At 34.4% G+C, this 18241-nt stretch overlaps 1 protein-coding gene across 2 annotated transcripts; it reads right to left on the bottom strand.

Annotated features, from left to right (window-relative positions):
* Window positions 1-1743: 1743 nt before the first annotated feature.
* LOC120092996 (guanine nucleotide exchange factor subunit RIC1-like) lies at window positions 1744-17878 on the bottom strand. Of its 2 annotated transcripts, XM_039051283.1 has the most exons (23): window positions 17476-17878; window positions 17121-17228; window positions 14984-15132; window positions 12801-12882; window positions 12212-12627; window positions 11546-11978; window positions 11241-11464; window positions 10758-10953; window positions 10456-10598; window positions 10206-10380; window positions 8891-8944; window positions 8113-8292; window positions 7320-7432; window positions 6271-6456; window positions 5131-5188; window positions 4211-4312; window positions 4003-4127; window positions 3724-3859; window positions 3560-3637; window positions 3102-3218; window positions 2626-2688; window positions 2438-2509; window positions 1744-2311 (listed from the first exon to the last, which is right to left on the bottom strand). In XM_039051283.1, exons 1-23 carry the CDS (start codon window positions 17620-17622, stop codon window positions 2285-2287), a joined length of 3384 nt encoding a protein of 1127 aa, XP_038907211.1. In that variant the 5' UTR covers window positions 17623-17878; the 3' UTR covers window positions 1744-2284. The 2 variants fall into 2 exon arrangements, with proteins under 2 accessions (XP_038907211.1, XP_038907212.1); XM_039051284.1 differs by lacking the exons at window positions 14984-15132; window positions 17121-17228; window positions 17476-17878 and adding an exon at window positions 14502-14919.
* Between the last annotated feature and the right edge of the window lie 363 nt (window positions 17879-18241).

Here is an 18241-nt window from a genome sequence, read left to right as displayed (position 1 = left end):
TTTTAGTAAACAACAACTTAGGCCCTCCTAAGCATGAGATTTCCTCTCAATTGTAGCCACAATCTTTCCTTGTCTCATAAGAAGAACGTAACCCTTCAAACCAATAGTTTAAGTTCCCTCTAAGTATGAGGGTCCCTCTCACCAAAAACTTTGGTTCACGCCAAGATAGTTGAAAAGCACCCAAAAAAGTGTTTTCTTTGCCTGATGCTTTTATTGGTTTTTGTACTTAAAATATGTTATTTGATGTGTTTTAATATTGAATTGAGCATTTGAGTGGAATTTGAAGATTAATTGAAGAAAATAGGCTTAGAATGGGAAAAATAGTCCCATGGTATGACAAGAGGCCAAAAAGAGCCGAAAATGATGAAAAAAGAATGCCTCAATGCTAGCCTTGGCACTAGAAGGCCAAGGCCACAAAGCATGGCAAGTCTCACGTGAGGGGGTTTTTTAGACAACGTCGTGGCGTTGCCTTGCGACATTGCAATAACTTCCATCATTAAAAAATTTATTTGTTTCATTGGTATCAGTTTTGGAGGTTGGGAGAGAGAGGTTTGAGTAGAATTACCTAAAATCAATGGGAAGCAATTGACAATCGATTCTACCTCAGAGACTGGATTGGATCGTCAAATAATGATTTATATACTTCTCATCTTTAATTTTCCTTTAAGTTTATGAAAGCTATGTTTGGCTAATTTTCCTATTGTTCTAGGTGTAGGTGAATTCTTTGGATTATTTCTAAACTCTGTGTGGATCTTGAATTTCAATTAGCATGGGTACTTTTTTGCATATCTATGCTTATTGTTTTTAATCGTTTGCTCAACAAGTAAATTATTTCTTGATCTATAATCTTGTTATAACAAGAAGATTTAGGTTAGATCACGCGTGCTAGATTATTTTTTGAATATACCAACATAATAGGATAACAATAGCGATTGTTGATGAAAGGTTCTAGTGTTTTGCTTATTTGACTAATTTCAAGACATTAGGAATTAGTAATTAAGTGGTTGACCTCGAAATGGATCCTTCGGATAAAAGACTTCTAGATCTAGATGTGTTAATTTATTCTAGAATGAAAGCAATTGAGTTTAGATTCATTAATGAAATATATACTCTAGGACATCTCTTTATTGAAAATCCCCACAATTCATCATTTTGTTTGCTTCCTTAGGATTAGATTACTTTATTTACATTATAGACGGTCCCCTAAATAAAATTAGAACTATTTCTAAAATAGTTAAAAGAATTATCAAACTAACTCTTTGAAGACAATACTTGGCCAAAACTATTTTCACTATATTATTCTGCGTGACATCAAGTTTTTGACCTTTTTTTTATTTATTTATTTCTTTCAATATTTATAAGATTTGACTGATCTTAGAGTATACATTAATCTGACTTTGATTGTCATGTTTTTGAGTCTCTACTTGGTTGATTTGTTGCGGTGAATGCATGCTTATTGGTGTATGTGAATTATTTCTTGGCTTATAAAAAATTATATATGACCTTAGGTGTTCCAACCCAACGAAGGTTCAACACCCCCAACATTACCCTTCAATTCTTACCATGTCAGTAATCCTTCTCATGATCTTATGAGTTGCAATCATAACCTAAGTGAGGAAAAACCTTCCCTAGAGGACCAATCAAAAGAGTTTATCCTAAAATACAAGGTAAAGAATTTCCTGGTGGGTTGAAGAATTGATTATTTATTGAGATATAAATAGTGCTAAAAAACTCTTACCCCGATATCTTAACATGAACCTCAAATATTAATTATAACCGACTCAAGCAACCCCTCCTAGAGAACTCCATTTGTCATGGTTGCCTTTACAAATATTTTACAGTTTATGACCAACATTTAAGTAGTACAAGCTCTAAGCACTAAACTATTACAAGTTTCCCCAAAAAATATATTTAAATAAGGAATATTGCAGAAATAATACTTCCTACAACGTGACCACTTGCAGTAACTTTACAGATTCCCTTGCCAACATTACTCAACCACCCTCACCTAACAAACCCCAAAAAAGAATACTCTTCACAAAGGGGGAGAAAGCCATATACACAATATTGATTGAATTGGGATCATAAGGAGAAGAAAGAAAAAGTGCATTTATCAGCTTTTGCAGAGAAATGTAACCTCCTCCCAAACCTGCAGGCTGTTTAGAATAAGCATGAAGATTTTAATGAAACTCTACCCGTCATCTAATGCTTGTGTTGAAAGGGGTCGATTGACAATTACTACTACTTTGCTTTCCTCTCTGTTAACATGTTGATGCTCACTCGATCAAATGTGCTTCGATCGGTCTGCGATCTGTTACCAAAAACCAACAAAATAATCCCATTGGACATGGAAATGGAAATGAATGACCATTTCATTTGGCGACAGATGGTCGATGAAGATGAAACAATGGTTAGAAGCTAATCTGCTCTATTACACCTCCAATTTTTCCGCTGACAGAAGTTTTTCGTTTAAGTCCTCAAGCAGATCGTGATACTCTACAAATGATGACTGGGGAGCACATGAAACATATCATTATCAGAATAGTATTCAGCCGTCTATCTTTCAATTACTCCAATTAACATGAAAGATTTCAAGCAGTCGTAAGAGTTCAGAACAAAATTTACCTGTAGGGTGCTCTTATACGCTTCCCACAACCGCAGATCATGCCGAAATAGATCAGACAGCACCTTTGAAGATTAAACAAGAAACCAATTTGATGAATTTCAGTGATATTCATAAGTTGAGTCACATCACAAAGTGGTGTTATCTTTCATGCTCTACTCATTTTATTGGAGAAGAAAATGCTTCAGATAGTTTCTTTCGAAAGAAAAAAAAACGTGTGATAGAATGATACTTTATGACTCTGTTACATAAAAATGCACCAAAGGCTTCAAATGGAGAATTCTTTTATTTCAAGATGTAGTAAGTAAATTGGTTTCATAGATCGAAGAAAATATGTCCCTTAATTTCTCTCGTAAACTATCTTTGGATTTTCCTAACTTCTCAAATTGAACTAAGGTTATTAAATTAAAATCTTATGAAACAGCGATGGATGAAATTGCCTAATATGTACGAATGTAGTCAACAAAAAAGTGCGTACTTCAGACCGTCTTAGAAGAGTGGCCAAAACAACAATCCATTCCTTAAACTTAACAGAGCACATATGAGCCAAGAGGAAATCTGCATCCAACCGGCTTTGAAGTGTTTCCATACGAAGCTGGACAAGAAAGATAAACACTACAGTAAGAACATTCCAACCACCCTAAAATTTGAAAACTTGTATGATGTATGAAAATATTAAAGAATAAGTTACAAAATTCCACAAAGAAGCTCAAAATATGAAATGTCTTATAAGTATTACAACCTTATCAAGTTATCACTTTATGGATATAGTGGGAACTAATTTCATTAGCAACTAATTTCACGTGATAATAGAAAGATAGCGAGAAGACAGTTTCTGCCAGGGAAGTAACATAACTGAAACTGGTGACAATGAAAAGAATTGAGAATTCTTATACCAAAAATGAGAGTTCAGAATTTGATGACCATATATATTACCTTCTCCCCAATTAGTTCAAGCCCTGATGCAAAATCCTTTAAACGAGCACTTCCATATCTCTCCCTTTGGAGATATTCCTGAAAACATTGTAATTATAACAAAACTCTCATATATATAAATCAACCTGACTATTCAGAATGTACTACAAAAAGCTTTTCCCCACCACTAAATCAAACTGAGTTCCTTTGACAAATGCTACAAGCTTTGATAATTCCTTCCCAGACATCAAATAGCTAGCATGGCTTTCCAAAATGGTTTTGACAGAAGTAACATGTGCGCTTGGCTCCTTGAATGATGAACTGCAAATGAAGAAGACAATGTGAGTTAACTCCATTACAAAGAGAATTTTCATTTTTTTTTTTTTTTTTTTTTTGGTCAGGAAACAAATTTCATTGATAGAACATTGAAACGTGCAAAACAGCTCATCAATATATTAAATCACCTTCTATCGAAGGTTTGGTTCCTGCTAGAACGAAAAAGAAAATAGCCCAAGAATCGAGGTGATAGTTTGTCTGAATCTGCCGATGCATGATCGTAGTCTCTTCCAGATCTCAGCAGAAACCTCACCTTCAATAGGAAGAAAATTATTAACTCAACGATATTAAACTAGCATACCCAATTAAGAGAAACAAAAATATGTTCATTATCACCAGCTCTCCAGCAAGCTCATACAAGGACTCGTCTAGTGTTGCCTGCAATAGGCGTGAAGCACAGTATTGACTAACTGCGGGGCCTTCGAGTTTTGCAATCACCTGTGATATTCAAATAAAATATATCCTGTTACCTTCAAGTTTGGGCCATAGCCCATATTTCATGGGGCTAAAAGCTGCTCACCATCTTCAAGATGTGCTTTTCGCTTCAATTCACTAGGTTGTGCATAGATTTATGTTATGCAACTCAAATAGAACATACTTATGGGACGTTTGGGGCAAAGGTTATCATCAAAATATAATAACCACCTCTTGCTACAGTAAAAACTATTTCAAAACTTCCAATTAACTACAGTCAACGCTATTACAAAATTCCCATTTGCTACAATATTACCTATTTACTACAGTTTTTACTATTTTACATTCATCATTTTTTATTATTTACTACCTTGTTTACTATTTTCTTCTCAAACTAAAATAGTTTACACCTCAAACAAAAACTATTATAACCCAAACTAAAATAATCTACACTCCAAACACAAACTATCATAACCCAACTATAATAACCTAGGACTTTAATAACTAACTCATTTCCCCAAACGTCCCCTTAATAATTAGTTCTTGAGCAAAAGAACTAACTACGAGTTTCCAGAGTATAGAAACTTCTTATTAGTCTTCGTATAATCTAATAGAGCCACTAGTTATTTCTACAGAATTCCATCAATTCTAAATGAAAATTCAAACCCGATAATAAATTAAATTCTTCTGGACTCTCAGGCTTAGGGATCTAAATATATGTGATAAAGTTCAAAGAAGAATCCTTTAACGTGATTTATTATGTGTGAGCAAAGTAATTTCTAACAATTTTGAGTTATTTTATGATCTTCACCCTGTTCCAGAAAAAGGAATCCATCTCTTACAAGTATGTAGCAGGCTGCCGTGCGATACCACCTCCGTTGGAAGCATTCTTCAAACAGCCTGAAAATTGAAAGTGTCAATAATAAATAACACACCACTTATAAAAGGAATATAACAATTAGTAAAACAGTCAAAAGATATGAGGTGGCAAAGTGTATGACATGAGTACATTAAAAAGTGCATATGCCATAGCCACACATTTGATTGAAGTAACAAAGTGGCCAAATGCCATGAAATAAAATAATAAGAAAGATGCACACAAGTTAATTATTTTTAAGAAATCTTTAGATATATGAAAACTGGTAGCTTTTGAATGAAAGACTTGTTAATAGAAGTCCACATGCTCAGAAAATTTTGGTAAAAGCTGTCTGATTTTATCAGGATTCAATTAATCGAAGAGAACAATCTGCATATGGAAACATCAACTTTTCATATTACTTTTAGACAATAATATAAGAAATATTCTTAGTTTCCAGGTAAAATTAAGCAATTAATTAATTAATAAACACATATAAAATTTTACATATCAGAGAATGAGAAAAGACAATTAAGACTACACACTGTCGACATTCTTATAAAGCATTAACAAATCCATCATAGATATTTGCACGTTTTCCTTCACATAGATCAAAGGAAAACTTAGTACAGCAGGAAGTCTTCTTCCTCCAAAAGTAAACGAAATTTTTTATTCCTTTCAAGATTGAAGTCTCAATACATCTGTGGAAGAATTATAAACAAGAGATAACTAAAATAAATTCAAGAATATGTGCACTTTTAACAATTAAGTGCCTTCCTCTATCCCTTTTCAAGTCCATTCATTAGTCAGTATACCACAATTAGCTTCCTATTTAGATGTTCCTAAACTATATCTTTTACATGCAAACCAATAAAACTATAAGTTAATGAATCATGTTTCAAAAATGTCTTAGCTAAAGTCTAGGTGCCCCGGTCCTACTCCCATCCAGAAAATGCAGGGTATAGAGAAACTATAGTCGAGCAGGCCCAGGTTCTAGGTATTGAAATCATTAGTAAATGCCAACAAAAATGTCTTATCACCTATGCACGGAATTCTGCATGCATTTATCTTGTATTGAAAGCATTGAGTACAAGAAACCAATGTGTAAACAGTATAAAAATTGTACTCTGTTGATCTTCCGGCAGCTGAGAACAAATCGGCCCAATGTCGAGCATCAGTTTTTCTTGCAACACTTACAACTACATCAAGATACTCGGAGAAATTCTTTATCAGCTCACATGTCTTCTCCAAAAGTGAAAGCTTGTTGTTTGCATGTTTAGCAGCTGAATTTTGGTTCTTGTTCACATTTTGCCTACAATCAAAATCACGATTCATGATGTAAAGTTCAACGTTAAAGTGAATACTACACGCTCAGACATAATTACGTCATTGAATTTTATAAACAATACAGTAATTGAAGGTTAGAAATCGGGTAAAATTGAATTCCATCCAGAAGTGCCTGAGTCAACACAAAGGACCTGAGGTGTTTCCTCTTCTATTTCTTTTTATTTTCAAAACTTATTTTAAAAACTTCTCCTCATGTTATATCAACTTCTTTTTGATATCTAAGTGTCTGATCTAAGCTAGCTTGCGAGCCTTGCAACTATACTCACAAGACAACTATCTAACTCTACTACATTTAGTTGTTAAGGTAAATTGTAGGATGTAACTAGGTGATCACCTAACATATCAATTTTTCTTGCCAAATGACTTTTCCAACACAGGTTAATATTTTCTCTTTAAGTGTCTCTTTGCTTAGAGGTTTAAAAGGGAAGGTGTTTAGAAAACTGTTCCTAACCAAATTTCTTGAAAGAAATATGTTACTTCCAGGTGACAACTTTTATGCACCCTCTCACATTTAGACAAGCCAGAAACTTGTAGCCTAATAATATTCCATTTGCCTCAAACAGTGCGCTACAGATTATGAGAAAATATAAAAGTAGAAAAAGAGAAGATGCACATCGATATCACAAAATCATGGGAATAAGTCAAGTTCATTTCTGAATTTGACAACTGGAAATTTATTATAAATTTAACAAAATAAGAATAAATGTACTGAAAAATTGAAACTACAAGATAACAGCTTTGGAGGATAAATTTATACAAGGAAAATCTAAATGGTATAAAGAAGGAATACATGAATTGAATTAATTCCTTTCCTAAGGACATAAATACCTGGATATTTCTGCATCAAAAACTGTAAAAAGAAGCCATTCTAGACAATGAGAAAAGTGAGGCTTCTCTGCTGATAACTGTGCCAACCTCAGAGCTTCCTCACTTTTGTCCCTCTGGCAGATTTCCAATCATAATAAGATTTAAAGCTATATTGGATATATAGTAGCAAGAGACTATTAGATATAACCTACAAGATAAAAAGCAATACAACTGGAACACACTGACAAAGCCAGGAGATAATGATAGGGTATAAACAAGAAAGAACTTTACAAATGCACTCTGACTGGGAAGAGAGTTTGTTTAGAATGAAGTTTATTTTCTTCTTTTCCTTCCAATGGAAGTTCTTTCTTCAGAAGTGGGGGGGGTGGGGTGTGGGGCGGGGGGGCGGATGATGCATTTCAGAAGATTGAAATACTGGGAAAAGGGGTTAGGAAGAGGAAGGGAAATCATGTATCGGGAACTTGAGTGGCATGAGAGTTTGTTATAAAAGTGGGCGCAAGTTAGTAACTGTGGGCATAGTCAGTATTTCCCTTGGCTTGTGTTCTCTCACCCACTACCAACAATGTTAGATAGGTTCAAACAGTATGTCTGATTAGCTTCATATTTAGTAAAAGCGAGATAATGAAGTTAGAACCATCAATATAGTTACAATTCTAGGTAATATTCAATTTGTTCCTTTGAGGAAGCTGAAGCCTGAAAGTACCAAGTTATAAGATACAGTCCCCAATTCCATGCATTCTGGAACCATTGGACTCGAGGAAGCTTCAATAACATGAGAAGAACGATGAGCTACCTGTAGAAGATGCCGTAATAGGCAGTGCAGTATGGTCTGAGCTTGAGGTGATGGCTCAAAACATGGAAATTCTGTGCTTGCAGAAAATGACATTCTTTGAGATACACCTACAACAACACCAGCATTTGGGAGAAGTCCAAGTGGGTATACCTCCCGATCAAATTCCAACTCTGGATCCAGCTACAAGCAAGTTTATAACTTAAACAAGTCAGGGAACGTTCTACAACTATTTTGCATTTAGATTACTGAGGTTAACCTAACGATTACGTTTTCTCATACATAAATTTAAAGCAGCAAAAACAACCACCTTGTACAAAGTCTAAAGAAACTTTTTTTTCAATATTAAATTGAAGTACAAGGATATCTGAACCAGTCAAACAGAAGGGCCAGTAAAGAGATGACAGAATATCTAAACCAAAATGTTATGCATCAATCTTTAAGAATAGGACTCATAAATTCTCTCTTTTTTCTTTATAAGAAACAATGGACTATAATACTCACAAAATGAACAACCTAAGGGCAGATTGGCAAGGTGCCAAAACTGCCAAAAGAACTAAATCATCAACGCTTCCCAACTGTCGAGGATTTGTTTGTAGAGAAAGAAAAAAGTAGAGCATACAGTAACCTCAAATGAACAAATAGAGTTGGAAGAATCTTACAAAATGGGAAATATTTGTGAAGAACCAGAAAGAATAACACTTAATTTTCTTGCGTTGCTTAGGAAATTACAAGGCACAACTACGTCATTATTAATAATTTAGTAGTCACAGGCACATACCTGCAAGAAATCTTCCTGCTTAAAGGAGTCGACGCCCGGAGAAGGATACCAAACCTGTAAAAAGCTTCCAACCAGAATAAATATCAGCCAATCCCAAATAAGAGACGAGAAAAATTAAGTGCACCAAATAAGAACTGATAAGAGTACAGAAGAAAATCCCCTACAAATTTTGGGGTAAAATTTTATGTTATTCAAAAATGTGCAAGAAAGTTCCACTACAACATAAGGTACAATAAAGACTAAATGTTTAACAACTAACATCTACACACAAATACAACCTTACTTGAACAATATACGTTCTATATGTTGTACATTTGTGTCTTTGAGTTCTAAAAGAATATCTACACAAATATTTATAAAGACTACAAAGATTCCTTCCATAGTCAGTTTTTCTAGTCCTTTGTCAAATTGCTTCTTTGAAAGACCCTTAGTAAGCACATTAGCAATTTGCTTTTATCTTTGGAAGTACATATTACACTTGTGTCAATCTCCACTTTATAAATGTGTGTATTGTTCTATAATGAAGAATTGGATTATGAACAATAAATATTGACAACCTTTATTGTCACAAAAAATCCACACAGGTTTAGTTTGAGGAAATTTCCATTCTTCAAGTATCTTTTTTATTCATATACCCTCACAAATTTTATGGGATAAAACTCTAAACTCTGCCTCATCACTACTCCATCGCCACCACTTTTTCTTTTTCCTTTTTTTTTTTTTTTTTTGCTTCACCATATAACTAGATTTCCTCCAACAAAAGAACAATAAACAGAGGTGGATATTTCTAAAGATAGCACTTTCATAACTAGACACGACGTTGCCAACCTACCTAAACCACTCACTAGAACCAACTATTTTATCCATATACCCTCAAAAAAATAAATATAAGGCCTAAAGAGAATTCTTTAGTAGCAACACTTTGTTGTACTCAAATTCCTTTTCAAAACCTAGTGCTAGGTACATAAAAACTTTTTCCTCAAGATCGTCATTGAGAAAAATAATTTTCACATCAAGTTGGAGGATAGACCACTCAGAATTAGATGTGAGAGACAAAAGAATTTTGATAGTATTAATTTTAGCAAGAACGAATGTTTCCTAATAACAATTTTATAGGTTTGAGTGAAGCTTTTAGTTACTAGTTGTGTATCTCTCAATACTACCATCTGCTTTACATCTTATGTTGAACACCCATTTAGGGGAAAGGCCCACTACAGCATAAGAAAACAATACGGACAAATAAAGACTACAATATTAACAGCTAATATTTACACACAAATATTGATAAATATTAGAAACTTCAAGCATCCTTCACCTGAAGTCCTCGATGACCATAATCTAACCAAGAAACTTCCTCAATTAGATTCGTTTTGTCCTCCGAATGACCACAGGTGACCCAGAATAACTCAACAGAGTCAGTAAGCTCCCTTTCTCGCCCGTCATCTAAATCCAAAAGAGAAAGCTCTCCATTTGCTCTCAAAATCAAACATCTAGCAAAACACATCAATCCTCTTAGAAGTATATCAAATGAAGAATACCAGTTTACATAACATGTTGACAAATACCTTGCAGGCTCTCGAACTAACATAGTAGAAGAAGAGACATGACTGTTTGAAATGCCTTCCCTTGGGAATTGTTCAGGAACAAATCGCATTGATGCTGGATGGCTCTTTGCAGTCATAATTGACAATTCTCTTACTGTAGAAAGCTGTTTGTCATTTTATCACTTAAAAAATGAATGAAGAATTAAGTAATCGAAGTGTTGTCACTCAAGGGCAACCGAACACTTGAGAAGAAAGCACATCGGGCAAGTACTACCATTCTCGAAGAAATTCTCAAATCAAAGCAGTTTAAAGTCTTCTTTTACCTGTAATTCTGGGGTACTAGATAACGTCAATTCACCAAGTAATGTCAAATGGAAAATGTGAACATCAAATGGTCGATAGGTGACTAGTATATATTCTTGATTTACATCCATCACCACAGGTTTGCCAGGCAGTGGTTTCCGACACAGTAATGAACTCTGGTCAAGGTGATACCTTGGGAAGAAAAGTAACTCGTACCTAAAATGGATTAATCAGGATTAAAAATGAACATAAATATGTGCTCAAGATACAAATAAGTATAACAAAATTTATACATAAGATTGTCTACCCATAAAAATTATAGCCGAACACAAAAATCAAACAAGAGCATGGTGAATGCTCCTGCCTAAAAAATATAGCCATACAATTGAGTAACTCCTAATAGCCCATTTAAGCAAGGCAATGATACTGGAGGCGGAAAACTGAAATTTCAATATGAATTAGTTGTGGCCAGAAGAAGAGAGTAGTTTTAAAAGGTTTCTTACATGTTAGAAGATTCAGTGTAGTTGCAAACCACTATAATCTTCCCCATCCATAATAAACCTTCACACTGAATTTTTTGTTCTTGAGTAATATCCCCAAATACGCGCCACTTTTTCAACCGAATATCATATAAGATTAGACCATGTAGGCCAGCAACTGCTAAATACATACCATCCTCGCTAGCTGCAACATGTTGAATAGGCCAATTTTGAGAAATATAAGAGACCTGGATCAAGATAAATGTTGTCAGAGATACAAATATAAAAACAAATAACCAATTAAACTAGCTGGTTATCTGAATGCCTACCGGAAGGTTAACATTAAGCATTTTAAGTTCATCACTATCTTCTGATTGCACAATGAGGATTCGATCATCACCATATATAATTTGCCGTACGTGTGTTGTGCGAGAAACACCTCTGTTAAGGCAACATTTCCCAAAAGAAAATGCAAGTATTCTTTCTGATGTTTTTTCCTCGACAGCATAAATCTTATAACCATATTCATCCCACTGGATCAGCGAAGTACCACTAATTAAAGGTTCATATTTGCAGTCTTGGTTTGGCTTAACCATTGGAGACGACACAGAACTTAAACCAACTTGGCGGATAGTTGACATCAAACGGCAACCAGAAATGGACCATACAGCTAGCCCTCTTAATTTCCACCCAACTGCAAAAGCAGAATTATCTGGTGTCCAGGCAATGCAACTAACATAACCAGTGTCCTCTACAGAATATCTGCATGATGTCAAAATCATCTTAGATACAATGAATTAGTGTGAGCAAAGACATTCTTGAATCCCTCAAATTCATGGCCGTTAAACCAGCAACATTAAAGGAGACTCCATCCTTAAAGTAATTAACAAATTTTACTAGCAAAGAAAGTTTTAATCCTGATACCCTACAGAAATTGACATTGGTTCTTGACGGTACAATTTCTTTGTTCTGGAAAAAGATAACTCCAGGCTTACCCCCAGTCATGCAAAGAAACAGAACGAAAGAGGGAGGCAGAATCTGCCAGATCATATAATTCAACAACCCCTCTTCTGGTGCCAACTGCAAGAATTTGTTGGTTTGAAGCTACCGATGTACACACAGCATCTACAGTACCAAGTGTTTTTTCAGCCTTAATAGCATCAGTGTACTTTAAGCCTTTCTTGCTTACAGAACATTGCACTAACTTTCCATCAGAATAAAGCACAAGGAGCATCCTCAGAGGTAGACAAAGGTCCAACTTTATGATAACAGACTTTTGGCGGACATCATGATTGTTCTTGAGAATCCTTGGAGAACTTTTATAAGCAAGACCATTATCCAGAGGAAGAGAAGGTAGGCCAATTTCATTGTGATCACAAGGATGAAGATCAATATCAAAGGCCCCATAGAACTGTTTAAGAAATGTAATCAGAAGAAAGATATGTAATCAGAAGAAAGACAGATAAAAGACAAGGGAAAGATAATAGCAATTCAGCGTATAGGACCTGATGATTGGCAAAACTACGCATATGAGAATGAATTTGAAAAATATTTGATAGCTTTCCAAGAAAACCTTTACATTACCTCTCCCTTCCAGGATATACTGTACAAAGAACCACTAGAAAGCCCAATCAACATATGCTTGCTGTCACTTACAATATTGCTACTGCAAAAACAATGTAAAATTCAAAATTGATAAATAAAATATAGATATCATACACACATATATATACATGAATTAGTAGATACTAATATAACTAACATTGAATTCTTATAAGTTAGTTCAAAAGAAAAAGGGATGCAACTATTCCACAGTTGTCATTCCATTTAAGGATATTGGTGAAACACTTCTACATCTAGAAGTGTGGATTGTAAATTACATTGCCTATCGACAGCATTCTGGTGATCGGGTTCCAGACTTATGAAAGTTTTTAGAAACCAAGTCTCAATGCCTGCTATCATGTGATCACATCTTTTGTTAAAGCAATTCACTAATCTGACAAATACATTTTTTCATTGAAGAAAGAGAAGAATAACTATTATTGAGATGGGAAGACATTTGAAGGGGAAATCTTCCCCTTTTTTGATAAAAAAAAATAATTTCATTGATGTATAAAATTACGAAAGCAAGGAAAGAAGCCTCAATACAAAGGAGTTACTTTTTGTTTCTCCTTTCTTAGTGTGTAAGGTTATTGCTTAAAACTACTCTTTCTCATGTTTTAACCTCAAGTTAGATACAACAATTTGCTTTAGCTTCATCAAAAGTCACTCTAACTGTAAAATGATCCAGGAGAATAGAGAGAAAATTTATGAGGATAATCCTAGGTCAATGTTAGATATTTAAGACTTTCAATAGGTATGGTGGCTACTGAAGTCTTCATCACATTATAGCTTACTCTTCACAGAAGAAAGCAGTTATAAAAGTCGAAAAGAGAGAAGGAAAAGAAAACTTTAGATTCCACTCTAGCACCTAGCGGATCCAATAAAGCTATTGAAAGCAGTTACATATTTATGTTAGATGTCCACAAATCTTAACATAAATATGTATTCAACAAGTAATTAAGGCTATACTTTTTTATACAGGAAACATAACAGCAGCCATACAAATGAACCAACCTTAACTAAGAAATCTACTTGCTTAAACTACAATTAAAAAATCTTTTTCAAATATGGATTTTCGATATACCAAGAAGCTACTAGAAAAAGAACCCTAAGTTATTGAAACTGGTCCTTAAAGCTAGGAATACTAGTTTAAATATCTAAAATTGGTATAAATAGAATGAAGTACTATATGTGACGAAAACATTCCATAACACCAAACACTATACTAAAAAGCAAGGATAGAAACCACCCTCTACAAGCCAGTGGGCTTATAAAAAGGCATCCCAAACCACAATGATCAAAGGACTCTGATACTAAACGGTTTAGCAAGAATACACCAAGTCAAAGAAAAAGAAAAACAAAGCATAATAAATCCAACCATCTTTAGTATTTGACTCCCTATTTTAGTCCCCAGAATAATGTAGCTATCCTACGTGAGATTGTATTTATTTTGTAAACATCAAATACAGGAATAATCTAGACTCATATATTATTTTCGAATCCTCCGTGATTGATTACTTTGCATCTACTCACTTAACCTCCATTTCTTAGAATCATCTGAAAAATCAAGTTCCTAAAACAGATCTAGCACTTAGCTTGGTCTGTAACTACAAGAAGAATAATGCTAATGACTTCATTGAAGAAAGAACCCTTGCTAATTTTTTTAATCTTAATAAAGTAAACCTTGCAAGAGTTTGGTTGGGAATTTAAATATCCAGCTTATTCATCGGTCTTCAGAAATCCTTTCCACTGAGCAACATGTTTAAATATCATGCCATCGACAAAATATTCCCATCGTAGTGATATCTTGAATAAGTTTTGCAGTGCAGCTTACTCATGGAGATAAACAAGATTGATGGCGGAAATGAACCTATGGGCCTTTGGCCATACTTAGTGTGATTGGTTGAAACTATATAGATGCATCTTTCAAGAATGAAGCTTGATCTGATACAGTTGGAATTTTTCTCCACCTCTCAATTGTACCTCCTTCATTAATGAAAGTCTATCATTGCCAAATTGAGGATTTAAATCATTCGACATAAAACACAACAAAACTTTTGCCAAGTTCCAAAGTGTGCTAAATGGTTTCTCTTTAGCAAGAATGGCAACTCAGTTGCATCAAAAACAAGAGATAGCCCTGTTTTCAAAATTAGAAGAGTGCATACACTGTCAATTCCCTCGCTGCAAAAGGCACCTGCTCACTAAGAACCAAAGAGATGATGGCAAAAGATAAACCAGAGGGCTGTTTTCCTCCAATGTGTATCTTTCTATCTGTGAATTGAACCTTAAAGATGTGGAGAAAGAAAGATGATGTCTGCAAGAAAAATTATATCATGAGATTGAAAAAGCGAAATATTTAAGTAAAAGAATTAAACATCTGCATTGTTTAAGCTTATTCTAAACACAATAATAAGTAACACAATCTTTTCTCCATGTCTTTGAATGAGAAACTGAACTCTCATTGAGAAAAAGGAAATAATATACAACCATACAAAGAAATCAGCCCACCAAAAGGAGTTTTAACACTAACTAAGAAACAGACTCCTATCCAAACTAATAATTACAAAGATAAATTAAGTGCTTACACGAGCAAATTCAAAGATGGACAAAAAAAAATATAAAAAAGTGAGGTTTAAATATGAAAGGCCAGAAGTATTTTAGCTTCTCCAAAACCTTAATCATGCCATAATAGCCATAATCAGATATCTATGTTGTATACAAGTCAAAAATTAAATATATATATATATATAAAAATAAAAATAAAAAACGATCCTATATTCTCAATATAATAAAAGCCCAATATGCAAATAAAGCAATAACATCATATCTGAGGATATCTAATTACAGATTGGATGGATATAACCTCAACCAAAATCCATTCGAAGCACCATTCTCAACATGCAGGCTTAAGTCCCTCCATATGCTATTAACATGAGCTCTACAAATGCTTTCTTTATAAAATATCATAATGTGACTCAGCGTTTTCAGCTTTTTTGGGTGGCCTTGGTATTAGAAACATTAAGCATCATAATTCTGCTCTTCTTGCAAAATGGACTTGGCAATTCTTATCTGAGCGTAATGCTTTATGGAGAAATATTATAGTGGCTAGGTATTATTCCTCTAATTGTATTTGGCCTACATCTATCCCTCATATTTCTTCTAAAGCTCCTTGGAGGTTTATTTGTCAGTTTATTGGTTCAGTTACTACTTGTGCTCGTCATCAACTTTGTGATGGTGTTGCTACATCTTGTTGGCATGGCCTTTGGCTTAGTTGTGGTGTTCTTTCAACGACATATCCAAGGTTTTTACTTTTTTCATATTGCACAGCAGTCAGTGGCTACTGTGGCTACTGTGTGGATTTCATATACCGATGTTTGGGATTTAAACTTACGTCGTAATCTTACTGAGTTGGAGATTTTTGGAATGGGCCTCTTGATCACATCACTTGGCTTCTATCAGCTTGTATTCCTTTTCTGATTCTTGGATGCAGTCGCTTGATCCATCTTCAGGTTTTACTGTTAAATCTCTTATGGCTGTTTTGGTGGGCCCAATGGATTCAATTATGTATGATCTTTATTCAATGATATGGAAAGACAATTATCTTAAAAAGATTAAAATCTTTCTTTGAGAGCTTAGCTGAGGTGCCATTACTACTGTTGAAACTACGATCCATTTGTTTTTGCATTGTCCTTTTCCTGCTAGTTTTTTGGATATTGTTTTTCCAGATTTTAGATGGTAGTTTACATCTGTGATGCTTTGGCTTCTTTATTGGTGGCTCATCCTTTTGGTGGTACTAAAAAGATGGTTTGGCTAGCTCTCATGCGTGCCTTCTTTTGGAGTTTTTGGGGCAAAAGGAATAGATGGCTATTTAGTGACCCTTTTTCCTCTTTTAATTGTTTTATGGATTTGGTTTTGCCTATCAGTTTTTCTTGGTGTAAACAATGCACCTTTTCACTCATTTTAGCTTATCTTTTTTAGTCAGTAATTGTCACTCCCTTATGTAATCACCTTTTGGTGTTTGGGGTTCTCCCTCAATTTCATTCATCAATAAAATGTTTATTTCACCAAAAAAAAAAAAAATCATAATGTGACACTAATGTGTACATTAAATTAACAGGTGCTGGTTGGACATGTAAAGAAAAAGGGACCAAAGGTAGCTAAGCTCCTAATTGCACATAACAAAAATACAGAACCTAAGTTAACTAACAATGGCATTACAATTTACGCAAGAGATATTCACCCCGAATCAATTTAGAATAGAAAAGGAAACATATATATATTCAAAATAGGCGAAACACTTACAAGAATGGCAATTAATTTGGTATCAGGACTCCACACGGCCTGCATATTCTCTCCTTCCCTCTGCACTGAATCCGAATCCCGCTTGTACTTCCCCAATCTTATTCTATGCTGAGGTCCAGACAAAGCCAGATATATTCCAATGTCAAAATCCAAAATTCACAATTCCCATTACCAAAACCAAAAAATGAGCAGAAACCGTAACCAGCATAGCCATCATATAAATTCACAAACATAAGCATAGCAATCAAATGTCGAAAGCAGAAACCGCTCCGTCAGGTCCAGTGGACTGTGGACCAAAAATTCTTCAATTGACAAACATGAACGTAATTACGTAAACTAACAGATGAATTGGTACCTGGGCTGAGCTCCAGAGCTCGAGATGAGTGGGAGAAACAACGAGGAGTAAACGATTGACGACCTTAAGGTATATGATCTGCTGAGAAGATGGGCAAAGGGCAGATTCGAGAGGGATGACCTGGGGCCATCCATATGCCATATACATCTTGCTGTGTTCCTTAATGTAGACTTGGATTGAGAGCTGGAATGAAGGATCAAAAGAGGATAGAGATCGAATGAGGTAGAATTAGGGCTTATGGGAGAGATCTGAATCATGTGTTGAAGAAGAATGTTGAAGCCATTTTTGCCCAATTATTACCGAGTTCCGATGTGGATCTCAAAATCCTTTGAACAGCAGCGAAAATCTGTTTTTATTTTACGAAAGTGATTGTTTTTTCTTTGAGCTTTTTGGCACTTGGAGAAGTCATGTCATACACAGCTTATTCCCCCGACTTCTACCCATTTTTAACTACTCTCAATTTTTCAAAAATGAATTATTGATCAAATGTTGATGCCCATGCAATTATTAAATCAATATTTTAGACACTTTTACATAACAAAACATCTTTGGGTTATATAAAATTTTTCAAAGAATGATTCTAGTGTTAATTTTGGTCCACTTTACCCTTTTTCTATTTATTTTATATCCCTTTTTTATGTATATTTCCATATTTACAAAACTCTCTAGAAAATGTATTTATTATGGTGAGAAAATGCATTTAATATGTTTTTTTTTCCATTTTTTAATTGGAGAGAGAAAATACATTTAATATGTTTTATTTTTC

This window comes from Benincasa hispida, chromosome 12 (assembly GCF_009727055.1).
Source record: "Benincasa hispida cultivar B227 chromosome 12, ASM972705v1, whole genome shotgun sequence".
Classification (NCBI taxonomy): domain Eukaryota; kingdom Viridiplantae; phylum Streptophyta; class Magnoliopsida; order Cucurbitales; family Cucurbitaceae; genus Benincasa; species Benincasa hispida.
Note: the sequence above shows the minus strand (reverse complement) of the source record. Positions and strands in the feature narration are given on the sequence as shown.

Bases quoted from the DNA above. Each gene is read 5' to 3' on its own strand.
- LOC120092996 (XM_039051283.1), bottom strand. From the start codon at position 17,622: ATGTATATGGCATATGGATGGCCCCAGGTCATCCCTCTCGAATCTGCC. The intron at 15,133-17,120 runs GTAAGTGTTTCG...TTTTTCTTGCAG, and splicing joins CCAAATTAATTGCCATTCTT to ACATCATCTTTCTTTCTCCA. The intron at 12,883-14,983 runs GTATGCACTCTT...TTGTTTTTGCAG, and splicing joins GCAGCGAGGGAATTGACAGT to TAGCAATATTGTAAGTGACA.